Below are 19,723 nucleotides of genomic sequence, written 5' to 3' on the forward strand. Positions count from 1 at the left end.
TAATAATAATCATTTATTTGCAAGAACGTTTGTACAATATCAAAATGTTGGTAAACAATATAGTCAGTTTAGAGAGCATAACATTCTACTAAATTAATAGTGTGCAAATTTGGTTCATGGATATTAAAAAATATAAACCTTAATTAAATGTCAAATTAAATTAAAATAAACACTTGTAGTGTTTATTTTAATTTAATTTGAATAAAACATGATAAAATTAAAAATGACAGTAAATAAATAAATGAATAACCAAATCGAAATAAATGTTCCATAATTTATATTTAAAATTATTTAGTTTATTATAAATATTCTTTTATATCATAATAACATTTTTCGAGAAGCATTTTACTTAATTTATTCTTAAACATTATACATAAGAGAGACATATACCCAACATCGACATATAATAATTAATTATCACCATAATCTTTATCAAGTTATTTCCGGCCCATTATGGGGTACGCGTTTCCACCCAGAATCAGAATGTTTTAGGCCGTAGACCACCAGGCTTGCCAATCATTCATAATCATTTATTTGCAAAAAATAAATTGTGAAATTATATATGTAACAAAAAGTATACAGAAAAATGTTTTAGCCCATTTAAAAAAAAAATTAAAAAGCAAATTGGTAGACTACACACGCCTTTGAGAACATTATGGAGAACAATCTGACATTATGTAGGCATGCAGGTTTTCTCATGATGTTTTCCTTCATCTTTAAAGTAATATAATGATATTTTACTAGCTTAAAATAAAAACTCCCATAACTCCGAAAAGTTAGAGGTGCATACCGGGGTTCGAACTCGGTTCGCCTGAAAGGGGGATGATACCCTAACCACTAGGCTATCACGTATTATAGTTTGAATATGATAATGTAATCATTTCTTTATTACAGGGGGTTACTACACGATAGAACAGTCGCACAGTAAGCTTCGGATTGTGGCGCTGAATACAAACCTGTTCAGCGTGAGCGAAGAAAACAGTGCACCCGCGAGGCGACAGTGGGAGTGGCTAGACGAAGTGCTGGAAAAGGCCACAGCTAACAGTGAGATGGTAAGTTACGAGTCAGCCTTTCTCTTTATTTAGGCCGCAATTGCCAAAGAGATGTAGGTTCAAATCCAGCTGTTTTCGGATTCTTAAATCAAACTGTGTTTGTGAGCGTATGTGTGTGTGTGTGTGTCTTTGTGTCCTGAATGGATGAGCCGTTTGGTTTTGTTTGAAAAGTGAACTCGTCGGAAGTGGTTTAGCTACGAGTATATTTGATGGAAATCGATTCGAGATGAGTGTCGCCTCAAGTACGCCATAATTTTTCACAACTCCCTATAATATGGGTGTCCAATGTAAGAAATTTTCTAGTAGAATATTAAACACTACGATAAATTTCAAATCCAAGATGGCCGCAGTCTCAAAATGACGAATTACATTTTTTTTCACAATTCTCAATATGTAAGGGCTTAACTAGTGCCATAATGTTTACTATTATTGTAAGTCGGGCATTTTTGAAGGCTGTTAGAGGTGCGTGCTGGGATTCGAAAGCGGCTCCCTGAAAGTAAAGTCGAGCTCCTACCCAATGCGCTATCACCGCATATTTTTTTATTATTACATTTTAAATATCCACGAATCTATGCAAATACAGGTGAAATACATCAACTAGCCATGATGAAGAAATAGTAGATCCAGTTTGCATGTACCATTGCAACTTACTCCAAGATACGTTACCAACTTTGCAGTTTAAACCGTCCGAGATAAACGTTCCAGCGGTTTTCGCAAACACAAAGGGGTGCGCAGAATGTGCGCCTGCGGAATTCAAATATTTGCTAGATGCATGATACACGCACACACCCTCAGCCTATTAACATCCCCACACAACCCAACGGAGAGAGGGTTTTAAGGCACTCCGCTGCTTCAGTCCGAGTTGGTGGAATTTAACCAACGATATTATAAATTAGTGATAATATTAAGCGAGAATAAGGACGTTATTAACGTGCTCTCTGAGACACAGGGGTGACTAGGGGTGACTGAGAATTCTTTAACACAACCCAATACCTTTTGGCAAGACTACATACGCGTTTCTTAAGTTATACTTCTTTCGGCGCGTTAGGGAAAAATGGTGAGTGTAAATTTATACGATGCGCGCGCACACCGTCTCAAAAAACCGACACCATGAAGTTAGCTATCAATCAACACTTTAGTTTTTCTAAAAAACAGACAGACAGTTGACTTTCAATAATTCAAACAATATCTTTTTTCTATTGTTAGTGTCGTTTTCTCTGCAAACGTAGAATAAGGCGTAAGATACAATTTATGAAGCATTTTTAAGTTGTAACGCCAAAGAACTATAACTTTTAACGCGCGTACATAAAGTACATATACGTTTTGTTTTTGTTTTCTAATAGACCCGCTAGTATTTCCACGATAAGATTATCGTACGTGCAAGGTTTACTTATGCGAAATTCTGACTAGACTGGTAGAGATGTAACCCCGTTCGTTGGTAATAATGGCATCTCGGGATCGTTACCCTGCTTTTCGGGATAAAAAGTATTATATTACTATGTGCCATATTGCATCAAGATTGACTGCACTGGTTGAGCCGAACATAAACTGACAAACTTTTGCAATTATAAAATGAGCATAGACAAGCTTAATTTGAGACAAAGATCGGCCTCTGGAAACTCCTTTTATTGGTGCGAGTCGCCACGCGCACACAGAATAGTAGGCAGAATCTAAAGAATGAAACAATCTATAACCCATGATCCATCTAAGCTAGAGGTATTTATTATATAATTTATCTTTATTACCACTGTAATATTAATATGGCTTATCATAATATATATATTTTAGTTACAATGCCACGAAGAGATCAGTTAGGAGTAAGGTTTTGATATAATTGCCGTGCTCCGAATAGCTTTAGCCGCTATCATCTCAGATTAAGTTATTGGCGGTAAATGCCAAATGAGATTGCACTGAAAGGAATGCTTAAAAGACTTAAAAAATAGGAAGCGGTAATCAATGCATAAAAAAAATTACGGGTTGCACTCCGGGAAACCCGATAGAAATAAAAACTTATTTTGGTGCGTTAGACATTATTTAGATGGTAACTCGGTTTATGAATTGCATTTTATTTATGAATAATATTTTATTAACTATTAGAAAATTAAAAATTAATTTAATATGATTCATAAAAGAATATTAAATTAATATTAAATTTTTAACGTTAATAATTTGAACAACTCTTGTATCATTATCATTAATATTATTAAAATCTAAAATATAAACTAAAGTTTCATGGCAACTAAAATAGGAAATAAACAATGTTGAATTAACGTTATTAAATAAAATCTCGTATCTATTTTATTTTCATATGAAATGAAATTCTCCATTCAAAAATTCAAGTAGCTGTTTTCTATGTTTTTTTCACTTTTGTGTCTTTGGCTGCCTGGAAGAAATCGCTATGTAGCGATAAAGCCACCAAAATGTACTCTCTTGCTCTATGTGTATATTTCTGTAACTACTTTTTTCTTTGGTGTACAATATAAGTGTATTTATTCATTCATAGCTGAGTCTCGGAACGGTGTCGCGGGTCCAGAGATTTTATCTCATCTAAAAATATGCGTACCGCGCTTAAAGAAGCTATCACTTCAATAACCTTAGTTAGATGCCTGCTAGAGCGTAGGCATCCGCTAATCACTCAAAGAGAACAGTTAGTTTTATTCTAAAGGTGTACCTAGTAAAATGCAGAAGCTCCGTACTGTTTTTCCGCAATAGGGAAGTACGTGAGGACACTTAACTTCCGGCGCGGAACGATGTTGCGTGGACGCCAGCTGGTGAGTTATAAGTGTGTTATTCCGAAAAGGAAAAGGCGGCACTTGGCTTGAACTGTATAGCCTTTTATCATATTCGACTGACCTTTATCATCCCGGACTTCAAACAGGGTCTGTTTGATAGTTTTCTTTTAATACATCTATATACCTCGTCGTTAAAGTGGTCTCAGTTTATAATTTTTCTTTATTACCACTAAAATGTTTATACAAATGTTATCATCATGGCAATAGTTCGGAGAAGGGATGGATGTTGGGGTCCCAAGGTGCTGGAATGGCAACCCCGCACTGGAAAGCACAGCGATGGTCGACCCCCGACAAGTCGGACAAACGGCAACTGCGTCGCAGGTAGCCGCTGGATTCAAGCGGCACAAAACCGTGGAATTTGGAACTCCCTAAATAAGACCTATGTCCAGAAGTGGACGTCTATCAGTTGATATAGATCTATAAGAGCATATTAATTTTTATTAGATACATTCATATTGTATACGAATATGTTTTATCTATTTATCTATAAGTACATCTGTCTTCAGTCTCCTTCCTTCATCTATTATAATTATTATCAACCCTTTAGCGTCCCACTACCAGGCATGGGTCTTCTTCACAGAATTAAGAACATTCAGAAGCCTCATTCAGACATTATAACACGCAGTGCATTGTGTCCAAATACAGTGAAAACGCCACGCGCATGTAATTTGAATGTTTTTCAGTGGGTGTTTATATGCATATTATAGGTATTCATCAGTCATCTGACGGCCGATTGGCGCAGTTTGCAGCGACCCTGCTTTCTGTGTCCAAGGCCGTGGGTTCGATTCCCAGAACTGGAAAATGTTTGTGTGATGAGCTTGAATGTTTTTCAGTGTCTGGGTGTTTTATGTATATTATAAGTATTTATGTATATTATTAATAAAAAATATTCATCAGTCATCTTAGTACCCATAACACAAGCTACGCTTACTTTGGGGCTAGATGGCGATGTGTGTATTGTCGTAGTATATTTATTTATTTATTTGTTTATATTAGTACGCTAGCTACGCTAACTTTGGGGCTAGATGGCGATGTGTGTATTGTCGTATTATATTTATTTATTTATTTGACTATTACAACGAAGTAAAATGTAGAAAATAACTACTATATGTAAGGCATTACATTTTACTTGGCACCGACTTAAAATGTTGTAGAAAATATTTATTACTTATTTTTTTTTTTTTTAGACCACACCTAAACTTACTTATTACTTTATGCTAAAATAACGATACAATTTTCATATTAACTATAAGAAAGGATAGGAAAAACATATTATACGAACTAAAATCGTTCCGCTTATAGCTACTCACTAGATAACATAAGATATCTGCCGGTCTTTTTATCTTTACCGTCAAGTCTTCTTATCTTTACCGAGAGTTTCAAGAGAATAGGGGCTCGGAGGTTTTTGCGTTGACCTCAATAATTACGTCATTATGAAAGAAAGAAGAAAATAATGAAATCATGGTATCCCATTAGAACGGTATTGTTAGATTTCTATACAATGTTAGTCACTGCTACAAACAAAAACACTTTTGTGTCTTAGGTTGGATACCGAAGTAGTACTGATTCTTTTTTTTAGTAAAAAAGTTTTTTCCTAAAAAAATAAAAAAAAAAAATTTTTAATTTCATATCAATTACCTTCGCAGCAGTAAGTACTAGTAGTGTCCAGTTTTTTTTTAATTTCACTACAAATTAGCCCTTGACTGCAATCTCACCTGGTGGTAGCGGGCTAACCCTTTGTATCCTACTTTTTAAGTTTATTTTTGTTGTGTCCATTGTTCTTTTTTAATATTCGTGGTGTACAAATAAAGTGTATAAATAAATAAATAAAAAAAATAACCGGTTAGGAGTATTGTAGGCATACCCCTAATTTTAGGTTACTCCTTATAGGTTTCGCGACATCTTACCGGAGCACTAGCTTAGCGGCACGTCTTCATCGGTAGGCTGGTAACTAGCCACGGCCAAAGCCTTTCACCAGATCAGACCAGAGAAAATTCGGATATTATAAATTCCCAAATTGCCGTTCCTCAAACGTTCCTTTCACTTAAAATACTTTGTGCATTGTGTTGTATAGTAGATTTGTACCGCTAAATCTTCTTTTTAGTACTATCAATATAAAATCAGTCACCTGCGCAGACGTAGACACTCATTCTGGTATCCACTTGCTTTCTTAACATATTTTGTGTTCTTTATTGGTCAGAAGGTTCCTCGGAAACCTTATTTTAGTACTATTAGTACGAAAACAATCACCTGCGCAAATGTGGACACCATTGGGGACCAGTTGCTTTCACTTAACGCACTTTGTGTTTTGAGTTTGTGAGTAGATTAGTACTGTTAAATCTTTTTTTTTAGTACTATCAATATGAAATCAGTCACATGCGCAAAAGTAATAAAGAAAGAAAGAAAATACGTTACTTCATTTTTAGTGTTAAAAACAGTATATCTTTGTGTAACAGAAGACAGAAAAGGTGTACAGCTCAGCATTTGCCTTGCATTATAAGTACATGCGTGAAGCAGGTAGTTCCCATTAAAGAGATAGAAGCAGCCAAGCTATGATTAAATGAACAAATAATAATTTTTTTTTTAAAAACCTGTATCATAAATAAAAATACGAGTGTGTTTTTTTACACGCATTATAAGTTTTCTATGGCGGTTTTCTATTCTTCTATGGCGTAACAAGATAAAAATCTTTTTCAAAACATTTTATCTTTCGCCTTATTCTACGTTTGTAGAAAAAACGACACTAGTAATGGAAAAAATCTAGTTATCTCATTGTCAGACAACCATTTTTCACTCAACATTAAAATTTGAGATTTTTGTAAAATGTTGTTGGCTAACTTCAGGATGTCGGTTTTTTTTGACGGTGTGCGCGCGCTTCGTAAAAATTAACGCCAAAAGAAGAATAACTTCAAGAATATGTTGCTATTAATATAAAGTGTTATTTAATAATATATAATGATTTGTAAACAAATTACAACAGATTTACTAAAACTATACATGCCCTCTATATGTCTATATGATTGACAAATCAATCAAGTTAACACTATTACAGGTAAATAGCTTTAACTTAACATACGGATTGCTAAAAACTGTTCGGTCTGAGATACTAGAAACTGAATATTGTAAGTGGAAGGCACAAGCAATAGTGAGAATTTACACACTTTATTCTCCTATTAGTTCGGCCGTTAAAAGAATTCCATTGCGCGATCGAATGGATGATGTTACTTTGAAGTGGCGGTGCTTAAAGTTAAAAACTTTTTTAATTTTGTATTTGGCCACTATTGGCACATATTATATTGGTGAACGTCTGGAGGAGCCATAGCTTTTATCTTTGCATAGCATTTTTAGTAATTAAGCTAATACACATGTAATCTCGTATCATTTATATATACGTTATAGTTTAACTAATTCAAATTTGTAAATTCTTTACTCATGTGGGCCTTTCCCAGGCATTTATAAAGCGTTCATATATACAGCATTTTACATAATTGTAAGAGGATGGTGATAACTTTGTTCGCCAGCCTAAACCTCAGGCTACGAGGGTTCCGAGCGCGCCCTGGTCTAGGAAGAGCCCACAACAAACTTAGCCGGGTAATTTCTTTGTTATCACCATCTCACAGTAAATTAATATTAAGCTATGAAGTTAGAGCAATTCAAACCGAAGCTTTTTTATCGCTTAAGTAATCCTTAACATTATAATAGGATTTTGCTGTTAGCTGACATTTTATATAAACTTTGATATAAATATCGATCTACAAATATTTAAATACGTATTTCCATTGTAAATATAAAGATCTCAGGAAGTAGAAATAGATAGAATATTGTGCAACAATTGATATCTCACTTTCATCATCATCATATCATCAGTCCACTAACGGCCCATTCCATGGCACGGGTCTTTTCCCGCATTGAGAAGGATTTAGGCACCACGCTGGCCAATTGCGGATTTGTGGACATCACACGTCTTTCAGAACATTATGGAGAACTCTCAACCATGCCGTTTTGGTCAGATTGTTTTCCTTTACAAGTGATATTCAATTGTTGTTAGAGGTGCTTGCAGAGTTCAAACTCAGCTTTCCAAAAGTGAACCTGAAGTCCTAATCACTAATCTATAACCGCTTACTCCTCTTTACAAGCAATTTAAATTAACGTCACTGATTCATTTAACTACGCTTAACCTAACATAACCCTCGTAAATGCAAACTCATTATTTAATCGAAACCTGGTTATTAGCTGCACGAAGTAAAATTGAATATGCTAAGACACATAAATATATTAAGCGCACAATAAATAAATAAATATACTAAGACAATACACACATCACCATCTAGCCCCAAAGTAAGCGAAGCTTTTGTTATGTGTACCTATTAAGATAACTGATGAAAAGTTTTATGAATGATAAACATATATACTTATAATAAATGAATAAACACCCCGGCACTGAGTGGCTAAAAACATTCACATTTATAACACAAATATTTTCTAGTTGTGGGAATCGAACCCACAGCCTTGACTCAGAAATAAGGGTCCCTGCCCACTGCGCCATTAGCTTCAAAATTCATTCAAACGGCGTATTTCCTGCTAAAAGTACACGTCACTAAGTAAGTTTTAATTTGAGCATTGGTATTTATCACCTCACCTAATCAAAATCGTGACATAATATTAGGTACTATACATATACTTTTAAAATCTTAATCCAGGAAAACGATTCGCGTATTTTGATTCAGGCAGAAAAACGGGTAAAACAAAACCAAATCAACTTATTACAATATTTAAAACTATCTTCAACATGAAATTGCCTTATTTATCTTTTCTGAGGGCTTTAGTTAGAATAGGGGCTGGGTTTTTTGCGCTGACCTCAATAATGACGTCATTATGCATGGTATCCTATCACGAAGGTATTGTTTGATTTCAATGCAATAATTAAGAGTACGTACCGCAACTTCTGTTAGGTCGGTTTTAATGAAGCTATTCTGTAAGAAAATTTGGGTCACATGGGTCGCACATTGTATTCTAGTTTTATTATTCTTGAGCAGATGTGAGTTTTTATTTATGATAATTTTATACAGCATAAAACGTAGGTTTTAGGCCGACTTTCAGAAGGGGACTTTCACTTAAACGGGTATGGTTTTTTTATTGGCGACTAGCATTGATCTATTTGGGTTATGTTATCGTTCAATCATTCATATGGTTTTTCAAGCCTAAATTTTTCCCACCGGTTTTTTTTTTATTATTCACCATCATTTGAGTAGCTTCAAATAATCCAACTGTGAGCGGGTCACTTTAGCTGTTAATATATCGCTACATATGACAAAGATCCATGAAATCTGATTTCAATTATTATTATTTTTATATGAAGGCGTGCACAGCTATGTTCAATAAGAATCGAATATAAACAATTAAATATCATTCGCTTGTTGAAGCAAGTTATATTTAATCACTGGTGGAGAAAAAAATCGTGACGAAACCTGCATTACTGTGAATTCTCCATAAAGTTTTCAAAGGCAAGAAAGAAAAAAAGTATTCTTTATTTTAAACATTGAAATAATAATTGAACATCTTTCGGTTTATCGCTGAGAAAAGGCGAAGGCTTCTTTCTGATGTCTTTCTTCTAAGCCTTTCAAGGAGAACCATGATGTTGTAAGCCGATATTGGATTGATAATGATCATCATTATCGATCCACGAACGGCCAACTACAGGGCACGGTTATCCTCTCTATATGATTAGGGATCAGGCCACAGTCCATCACTCGGGCCAATTGCGAATTTGTAGACTTTAAACGCCCGTGAGGAAATTATAAAGAACTCTCAGGCAAGAATGAATAAATGAATACACTTTTATTGTACAAAAAAAACAGTAGTTACAGAGATATAAACATACAGCAAGAGAGTACAATTTGGTGGCCTTATCGCTACATAGCGATTTCTTCCAGGCAGCCAAAGCACGATGGCTTCTCAAAGAGCAGCGGTCCTGAAATGGAACTGGGCAGGTCACGTATCGAAGGGAGGACGGGCGGTGGAGCCGAGTGATTCTGGATTGGCAACCGGACACACTGGACACAGAAACATCGGCCGACCACCAGCTCGATGGATGGATGATATTGTAAAGGCAGTAGGGAAGAAATGGATGCATCTAACCAGCAATAGACCGAAAAAAAAAAACTTTATTCGTTTATCCTATCACAATCAATTATGCAGCGTTCATTCATATATGTTTTCATAATTGTAAGGGGACTTTCGCCAACTTAAACCTAAAGCTTCGAGGGTTCTAAATGCGCTCTGATCTAACAAGGGCCCTCAACAAACTTAGCCGGGTATTTTTATGCTATCACCATCTCATAGTCAATTAATATTAAGCTATAAAGAAGAAGAAGAAAAAGTCTTTATTGCACATACAAATATAAAACCAGGTTAACAAAAAAAAAAACGATAATATACATATGCACAAAGGCGGCCTTGTCGCTTGAAGCGATCTCCTCCAGACAACCTTTGGTTGAAGAAACATATTAGAGAAAACGGGATAGTGCAATACTTAAATTGTACTAATTATAAACATTAAATATACAATACATACTAATACTACATATATATAGTAAAAACATGTATATAAATATCAATATATAAACTAACTATAAAGTTACAGTTAGCATATTCATTTACCGTTATAACGCAAACTGAAATAGTCCCTTGTTAGTATTGACGGTATCATAACTAGCGTTCCGGAACCACCGCGTCCTGCTGGCTTTAATAATTTGGGAGATTAGAAACTCGTTAATGTTATCGCCACTGAAATTACACGTATTGTGGTTGAGGTATTGATATTTTAGCTACCTCGTTGGTTTTGGTGGTGTTCGACTTTGTATCGGGCGCTTGAAGATAGCCTAGTCGGTTGGCAGTCCCTATGACTGCCTCTGTTATTTATATTACGTAGTAAGTAGGAGAAGTAGGTCCTTTATTTTATTCACTTTATTGCACAACCAAAAAAACCGTTTACAAAAGGCGGACTTAATGCTAAAGCATTTTCTACCAGCCAATTTTGGGACGTGCGAGAGAAACGAGGGAGGGAGTTTTATAATTAACATTATATATATTTAAACATTATATAAACATTATATATATTTTATTTAATTATTAAAGGAACACCAACAGCTTGTTCACAATACAAGATTGTTATATTCACATTAATATTTTACATGTGCCTTACATTCTTCTGTCCAGTGAGCTTACTTTTTTTTATGCAGTAAATTTGCAGAAATTAGGTGTGTTGATGTTCCAGTATCAAAACGCAGTAAAAGAAATTTTCTACGGTACAACTAGAACACTGAAATAACTCAATTTGTGTTTTAGTATAATTTCGCCGGCTATTACATTAACGAGTTTCTCATTTTCTAATTTATATAATTTTCTGGCTATTCGCCCGTTTTCCCGCCCCCGCTAGTTATAATAACATAAACGGAAGAGGCGATTTTAATTTAGGAAATTAGGGTACCTATTTATGCCTTTACTACCTGCGATCCACTTTGGAGGCCAAAATTTGTACTTTTCGGATGTTTTTTTTTTATTCCACTACAAGTTAGCCCTTGACTGCAATCTCAATTGGTGGTCTGGTTGAGTGATGATGCAGTCTAAGATGGTAGCGGGCTAACCTTTTAGGGAGTATGGTAGTCAGCAGTTCGGTTATCGGTTTCTACGCGTCATCGCACCGGAATATTAACTCGCTTAGCGGCACGTCTATGTGGATAGGGTGGTAGCTTCTTCTTTGTTGTAACACTATTTATTTATTTTTATTTATACACTTTATTTGTACACCACAAATAGTAAAAAAAAACAATGGACATAACAAAAATAAACTTAAAAAGTAGGATACAAAGGGCGGCCTTATCGCTTAGTAGCGATCTCTTCCAGGCAACCTTAGGATTAGGAAAATCAAGGGAAACCTATTGGTGGGGTGTATTATTATTATATACATACTTACGAACAATTTCAAGATTACACACATAAAATACTAATAATAATAAATTCAGAAAATAATAAACTAATATATACTAAAACATACTTAAATATGAGTAAGAGTTAATCACTGTCGTCTTTATTGTTCAAGATAATGGGCTTTAACAGCATTTTTGAATATGTCTAGTGACCTTGACTGTCGTATGCTTATTGGGAGTGCATTCCACAGTTCAGTAGCTTGAACAATGAACGAATGCTTATAAAACTTAAACACTCTTGCCAGAGTGGTCGTGGTCATCACGGTATGACATTGTTTGTGGCAGTTGTTACTCGCCTGACGATCATTCGCCATTTCTCCCTATTTGCGGATAGTCTGGTACACTCATGCAAGGCACCTCCCACTGAAGATTTGATCTGATCGGTCCATCGCATGGGTGAACTACGGCGCGCTCTAATGCCTTCTACCTTGTCCTGCACAACAAGGCGTTATATGGAGTTGTCTCTCCGGGTGGTAACTAGCCACGACAAAAGCTTCCCACCAGACCAGACCAGAGAAAATTCAGAAATTATGATGTCCCAAATTGCCCCGGGACATTCTACTTAAATACACAGTTGTGCCAGGTAGGTCGTCAAAACCAAACCAAACCAACTAAAGTGTTCGGGTTATAAGGAAGCAATACCTATAGTTAATGCGATGAACGGGGGCTGTATGAATCTCTGTTCCGGCCATTAACTCCAGCGATTAGATATTCGAATATGTATCATGAGTAGTTCGTAGTAGTATGCAGTTGTTGTAGTATGAAGTATCAAGGGGGTATGTGGGGGTTTTAGTGGGTAAAAATCCCACATAACCCGATCTTCCCTTTGGTCGGGCATCTCTGAAGATTTCCACCCCGATAACAAAAAAAAGGTGGTAGTACTGCACAGATGACTCTGCTGCCAGTTCTCCGTTAAATTCTCTTAGTCATCTCGTACGACACGCGGTAAGAGGATGGTTGGTAGATATACAAAGATATTAACTGAGAAAGTTAAAAAACTCTGCCCAGGTTTCATTCCTAAATAATTTTTATTTTCTGATATTATTATAGTGGACGTAAAAAAGACAATATGTACAGATATAGCTAGGCATCCCGCCATTGCTTTAAGTAGACTGTAATCTCTCTTTGATTCTCTCCCAAAAATAAGTAACACGTGTCCCGATAACAGCATAAAAGTCAGGTTCTTCCGATTCAGATAACATGCCAGAGCAACTATAATATTTATGCAAAGCATCACTATAGTGGATGAGTATCGCAGTATTGGACTTATTGTGCCCATAGTTGGCATATATAGAAAAACTGACAAGACGCGTTAAACACAATGATTTGCAGCCGCATTTCCTAACTTTTCCCACCACTCGCTCGACAATACCTTATTACATAGCCTGGAATGTAATAAGGCGTTGTCGTGATCTATGTCTTTGTCCTATCCATATACTCATTGTAAATGCATCGCAATCTGTATGGAGATCTAAGGTTGCTCTAGTTGCCGTTATTTATAATTAAAAATAAATAACGGGTTGCACTTCTTCCGGGAGGGCCGAAGTGAAAACTTATTTTAACGCGTTAGACATTTTTTAAATGGTTACTAAATTACTTGGGTTATTAAGTTATAATTTGCATTTCATTTATGAATTGTATTTAATTAATTATTAGAAACTTTAAAATACATTTAATTAATATTCTTTTATGAATCTTTGATAACAATTCGGACAACTCTTGTATCATCATTATTATCGTTAAAATTATTCCAATCTAAAATAAAAACTATAGGTTCATGGCAACTGAAATAGGAAATAAATGTTGATTCAAAGTTATTTAAATATCTCGTTAATACCGCAACAATTGTATTTTTATATCTTGTTGTGCTCATGTTGCGTTGATTGGACATAGTAAAATGAAATTCTCTATTCCAAAATTCAAACAGCTGCGTCTCGTTAAGGTGTCGCGAGTCCAGAGATTTTATCTCATCTAAAAATATGCGTACTGCGCTAAAAGAAAAAAAGTAGGCCACCGAGTATTTTGTGTCCTTATAGTTCGGCTAACTTTCTAATGATCAACCCCGATTATTAAACTCGAGAACCCGATATATGTACGTAGGTTACGTAAAACTACCGGGTATGTTGAAACGTTCACACTAATCTTATAATTTATTGGAGCCAGCCGTCGGATTTCCTCGTCTAGTTCCGTTGCAGTAGTTATGATACGGTCAGTGGATGTAGTACTGTGGAAATAGGTTGTACTAGGATATCAGAAAATCGTAGGCTTACTTACATTTTAGCTAGGTACTTGCCCAAATTTTAATTCACATTCAGACACTACTAATAAATTTAAACGAAACGTGTAAATGCGATTCTGGGTGTGAATCGTTCTTTGACGTAGTAACAAGACTTATTATCTCTTAAAAATTCTCGGTTCCAATGAGAAAGAATTAAAACTCCATTCTGAAAAAACTTTTTAATGCTATAATGGATGAACGAGTTTTGGCATAATTTGGTATAAAGAGACGCTAAATTGCTAGGCGGCACATCTTTATTGGTAGAGTGTTAACTAGCAACGGCCGAAGTGAATGGTATGAATAGAGAAAATTCAGAAATTATAAATGTGACATTATAACAAGAAGATACAGCTTGTACAATAGCAAAGCCGTGATAAAACGAGCCGTTTAATGTGTTGATATAATATATAAAATAAAGATTTAAAAAACTCCCGGCTTCTAATAAAGTGTGCATTAGTCTACTAGTCAAGCCCTATCATTTTATACCCATGTTGAGTTTTATAATATATGTAATCCAGTTGTTTTTAAGTTGTAACGAAGGCCGTCTAGGACTGATTTTCATCGTACATAGCTACGAGCACTTCCGACACATTTACCTTTTCAACGCAAAAAACAAAATCAAAATCGGTTCATCCGTTTGAGAAACGAGATGCCACCAACATACACACACACACATACATGTCAAACTTATAATGTATAAAGTTTAAATGTCTCTCACGGTTTCGTAGATAAAACAAACATTTAACTAAACACTTCACTGTTTTTTATTTAGCTAATAATGTAACGTTGTTATAATTTCCGCCCAAAAGGAAGGCCTATTTTAATTTTCGACTCGCCCTGTAATCTTACATAAGCCACGTTTGGGCTTGTTTCCGCATTGCAATTATGTAGCATTAAAACGACAAATTCCGCTTTAAAAATACTTGGGAATTTGTTCTAATTCTCGTGTTTTTCTCTTTTCTTATTTGTTCGCGAAATATCGTGACGCGTTTGGGTGTGCGTTGTGTTAAAGTAGAATATGCTGAAAGCCTAGTTTGGATGGTTTCAAGATTTCTCAGTTAAAAGCGTGTCACGTCAGTATTAAACTACAGAACGTTTCAATATAAAAAGCAAACCAAAATGCTATGTAGCCGCTCGGTGCATTGCACATTGAAAACAATTTTTTGAGATTTTTAAACTTTTTAAAATAACTGAAATATAACAAAATTGACGGCTGATTGGCGCAGTGGGCAGCGACCCTGCTTACTGAATCCAAGGCCGTGGGTTCGATTCCCACAACTGGACAATGTTTGTGTGATGAACATGAATTGTTTTCAGTGTCTGGGTGTTTATTTATGTATAAGTATTTAACGAAAGAAAGAAAAATCGTCTATATTGTCTGTTAAATCGCTTTTATAAATATATTATTCATTAAAATATTCATCAGTCATCTTAGTACTTACACAAGCTACGCTTACTTTGGGGCTGGATGGATTATTTATTTATTTAAATAATCAATAAACCCTACATAGCTTTATAGTATTTTTTATGTCATCTATATTTTTAATAATATTATGTTTGAAATTTCTGTACATTTAGACATTAGTACCTATATCCATCAGTCTTTAAAACCAAGGTTACATTATATACCATTTCCACGATAGCTTCTCAACTTGTTCCGCTGTTTTTCTACGAATTTCCTAATTTCTAATTTCATTACGTAGAGACACTGAAGTCTCCAAGCATAGCTTTGAGTGGCTCTGAGTGGCTCTGAGCTTTATTATGAGGCCGATAGTTATCTCAAGACGTGCTAAACGAATTTCCACGGATTCTACCGAAGAACGTTTAAATGGAAAAAAAAAATTACAATAGAATTTGCAGATTTTATCGCCAGACTTCACATTATGCTTGCAAGACAAAAAAACAAAAAATTATACTTTACTGTTTGATTGTTAGATACGTTGGGGTTGATATTATAGTTGACAAAGTGCCCTAACTATTAATGGCTTGAGGCTGATGCACAGATCTCCTCTATCATAGGAGTGGATTATAGAGCATGTGGGCAGCGACCCTGCTTTCTGCGTCCAAGGCGGTGGGTTCGATTCCCACGACTGGAAATTGTCTGTGTGATGAACATGAATGTTTTTCAGTGTCTGGGTGTTTTTCTGTTTATTATTAGTATTTGTGTGTATTATATTGCTAAAAATATTCATCAGCTATCTTAGTACCCATAACACAAGCTACGCTTACTTTGGGGCTAGGTGGCGCGGTGTGTATTGTCGTAGTATATTTATTTATAACCTCGCTATTATAATAATATTACCACTTACTTCCACTTTAACTTTACTTGGACATTGCTCACGAGATAACCGCCATGTGGAGTGTTGAGTCGACCGTTATTGTTCCGATCGTCCTTATAGTCTTCTCGCGAAAAGCTTCGACCAACATCTTAAGAAGCTTTCGCTTGGTTGTTGGATCAAGGGTCGGATACAGAAGGCAGTAGTCCTTGAAACAGTGTGTATTGTGAGGAGATTCCTCACTCTGGAGCCCTGACCGCCGGTTGCTTGGGTACTCAAAAGCCCCGCAAGCGGAGGAGTGGTTTTTTATTTTTATTTTATAACTCCAATGGCTAAGAAGTTTTAACCCGGGTAGTATTATTTGTATATTTAAATACGTTTGACGTACACATTTGGTTCTTACAAAGGGTTGCCGATTTATGCCTGATTTCGTCGCCCTGGGAAGCCGTGGATTTGAAGTCAATTTCTACAGAAAAAAACACTTCAAGGCCGCATTCAAAGAGGCTTTTCTTGTGTGTTGGAATAAAAAGGTTTGTAGGGGCTGACGGTGTGTTTATTTTTACAGAAAAAGCCTTTCTGATGTATAGTTATATGGAATATACCTTTACAATTATACGACCTTATACTCCATCTCACGTACCGATTTACTTAGTAATAATATTTTACTGTTTCAATGGTTTGATAAAAATATAAAAAATAAACACATTGTTATAAAAAGAAATAAATTAAAACATTATCATCAATAGCCAAACCTCTGCTGAGGTAGCTACCAAGGCAGAGGGCGCAGCTGCCCATGCTCAAGACGTGTTTTTTATGCAAGTTTTGTATGGCTCGTAAAGGTAGCAAGTGCCTTGTATGCAAGTTTAGTAACACTAGTATACAGGTTGCACGTGTCGTTAATGCAAGTTTAGTACGACTCGTATATAGGTCACAGGTGTCCTTTATGCAAGTCTTTTAGTACGACTTGTATACAGGATGCAAGCGTCATTTATGCAAGTTTAGTTCTTGTCGGAAATAGTTCGCAAGTGTCTTTTATGCAACTAGTTAACTCGTTGAAAGTTTATTTTATGCAAGTTTTGTAAAGGTCCAAAATGTCGTTTATGCAAGTTTAGCTTATTTCATATACAGGTAGCAAGTGTCTCGCTTGCAAGTTTTGTAACTCTGGTCTAAAGGTCGGAAGTGTCTTTTATGCAACTATAGTACGTCTAGTTAACTCGTTGGAAGTGTATTTTATATACGTTCAGTACATCTCGTATACATGATGCAAGCGTCATTTATGCAAGTTTAGTACGATTCGTATGCAGGTAGCAAGTGCCTTGTATGCAAGTTTAGTACGACTCGTGTACATGTTGCAAGTGTTGTTTATGCAAGTTAAGTACGTTTTGTATGCAGGTAGCAAGCGCCTTGTATGCAAGTTTTGTACGACTCGAATAAAGGTCGCAAGTGTTATTTATGAAAGTATAGTACATCTCGTATAAAGGTAGCAAGTGTCTTTTATGCAGCTATAGTACGTCTAGTTCACACGTCGAAAGTGTACTTTATGTAAGTTTAGTACGTCTCGTTCACAGGTCGAAGGTGTCGTTTAAGCAAGTCTTTATGTCTCGTATACGATTCACGAGTATCTTTTATGTAAGTTTAGTACGATCCGTATAGCGGTTCCAGGTGTTTTTTATACAAGCTTAGTACGGCTCGTATAAGTCGTAAGTGTCATTTATACAAGTTTAGTACGACGTGTATACAAGTCGAAAATATCTTTTATGAAAGTTCAGTGTCTCGTATAAAAGGCGCAAGTGTCGTTTATGCAAGTTTAGTACGTTTCATATACAGTTTTAGGCCACAGTATGCATGAAGAAGGAGGATTGCATGAAATGGAAAAATCCTTCTGATTTTGATGCAAATTTTATACCCCTATTTAATAAACTTGGGGGTGGATTTACAAATTATCTATCTTAGTATATTAACAGCGGTTAACGCTGTGCGTTGTGCGCTGATTTAGGTGTGATTATCAGGATTATCAGTCAGTCAGGACTTTGATTTTTATATAAATGTTTTATATATTTTACCGTGTATAAATTTGGTGCAACATGAAATATTCTTTGTGAATGCTAGAAGATATAAGTAGTTATCAAAAGATTAATAATTTCCCACGTTGCAATGTGTCTGTAACAGTAATAATCTAAATACATTTTGAATATATCTTATACACTACATTAATACCATAAGCCTTAATTAAAAATAATGCACTACAACTATGGAATTATTAACATATAATTATAGCGGTAAATTATGTTATGACATCAAATACTACGAGTATGATATGCAAACAAACATCGTCACTTGACTCGTGGCTGATGCACAGTGGACTTATTTGTCAATAGGCTTAGCTGCGTTTAACAACGCACTGCTTCATTTATCTTTAGATAGGTGGCCACTGGACGGGCTCAAACAACGGGACATAGTTCAGCAATGTCTACTTTAATGATGAAAATAATGAGGTCCTAGTTAGAGACCACATGGTTCGGTTAGTCACGATTAGTTGCAGTCATCATCATCATCAACCGGTTGACGTCCACTGCAGTAGAGCTAGCACAAGTAGGGGACAAAACTTATATCCGGCCAAAAAAAAAGATGTTGTCAATAAGAGCAAATATGATGGCTCGCAGGTTTGCACGTCACCTTGCGTGCACAGAACACTGTGCACTTCAAGGTGACGCTTTTTAAATTATACTACACATCCTTATACAGCCTGTGGGCTAATTATTCTAAGAAAAGGAACAGCGATCTCCGCGTCTTGTACAATAATGTATTCAGAATGTTGTTGGGGCTGCCTCGATTCTGCAGCGCCTCAGGAAAGTTTGCGGTTGCACGGACGGATTGTTTCCACACTACGTTGCACAAACGGTTCGCGTGTTTGGTGCGCAGGGTGCGGTATAGCTCCAACATAGTTCTGAAGATGATTGCGGCTAGACTGGACTGTTATTACTTCCGGCATTGCTGTGACAGGCACGTTGCAATACTAATGCCGCTTAGGTAGTATTGAGGGATTATTCTAATTCTTCTTTTTTTTTAAATTTTAATTTTGAATTGGTTTATTTGGATTCGATTTAATTTAGTTTTTAATTAATTAATTTTTGGCATGTATTTATTTTAATTGCATTTAATTTTATTTCGTAACTGATGTACTTGTTGAACTGATGTTAAATTTTAATGGGTGAAGCCTGAAATAAATGATTATTATTATATCCCCCAATTATATCCCCTGACAGTGGATATAATTAACGTCGACCACCTTCTAAATCACATGAACTAGGAGAATTACCCGTTTATTATGACATGT

The 19,723-nt window shown here is 35.6% G+C and overlaps 1 protein-coding gene across 1 annotated transcript in view; it reads left to right on the forward strand.

Annotated features, from left to right (window-relative positions):
- The window catches only part of LOC120626441 (acid sphingomyelinase-like phosphodiesterase 3a), a 109,109-nt gene extending 102,205 nt beyond the window's left edge, over positions 1-6,904 (forward strand). Inside the window, exons 6-8 of the mRNA XM_039893968.1 lie at positions 895-1,052; positions 6,301-6,361; positions 6,897-6,904. Of these exons, the coding sequence (XP_039749902.1) occupies positions 895-1,052; positions 6,301-6,361; positions 6,897-6,904 (227 nt within the window). The remainder of the gene's footprint in view (positions 1-894; positions 1,053-6,300; positions 6,362-6,896) is intronic.
- Positions 6,905-19,723: the final 12,819 nt, after the last annotated feature.

This window comes from Pararge aegeria, chromosome 9 (assembly GCF_905163445.1).
Source record: "Pararge aegeria chromosome 9, ilParAegt1.1, whole genome shotgun sequence".
Taxonomy (NCBI): domain Eukaryota; kingdom Metazoa; phylum Arthropoda; class Insecta; order Lepidoptera; family Nymphalidae; genus Pararge; species Pararge aegeria.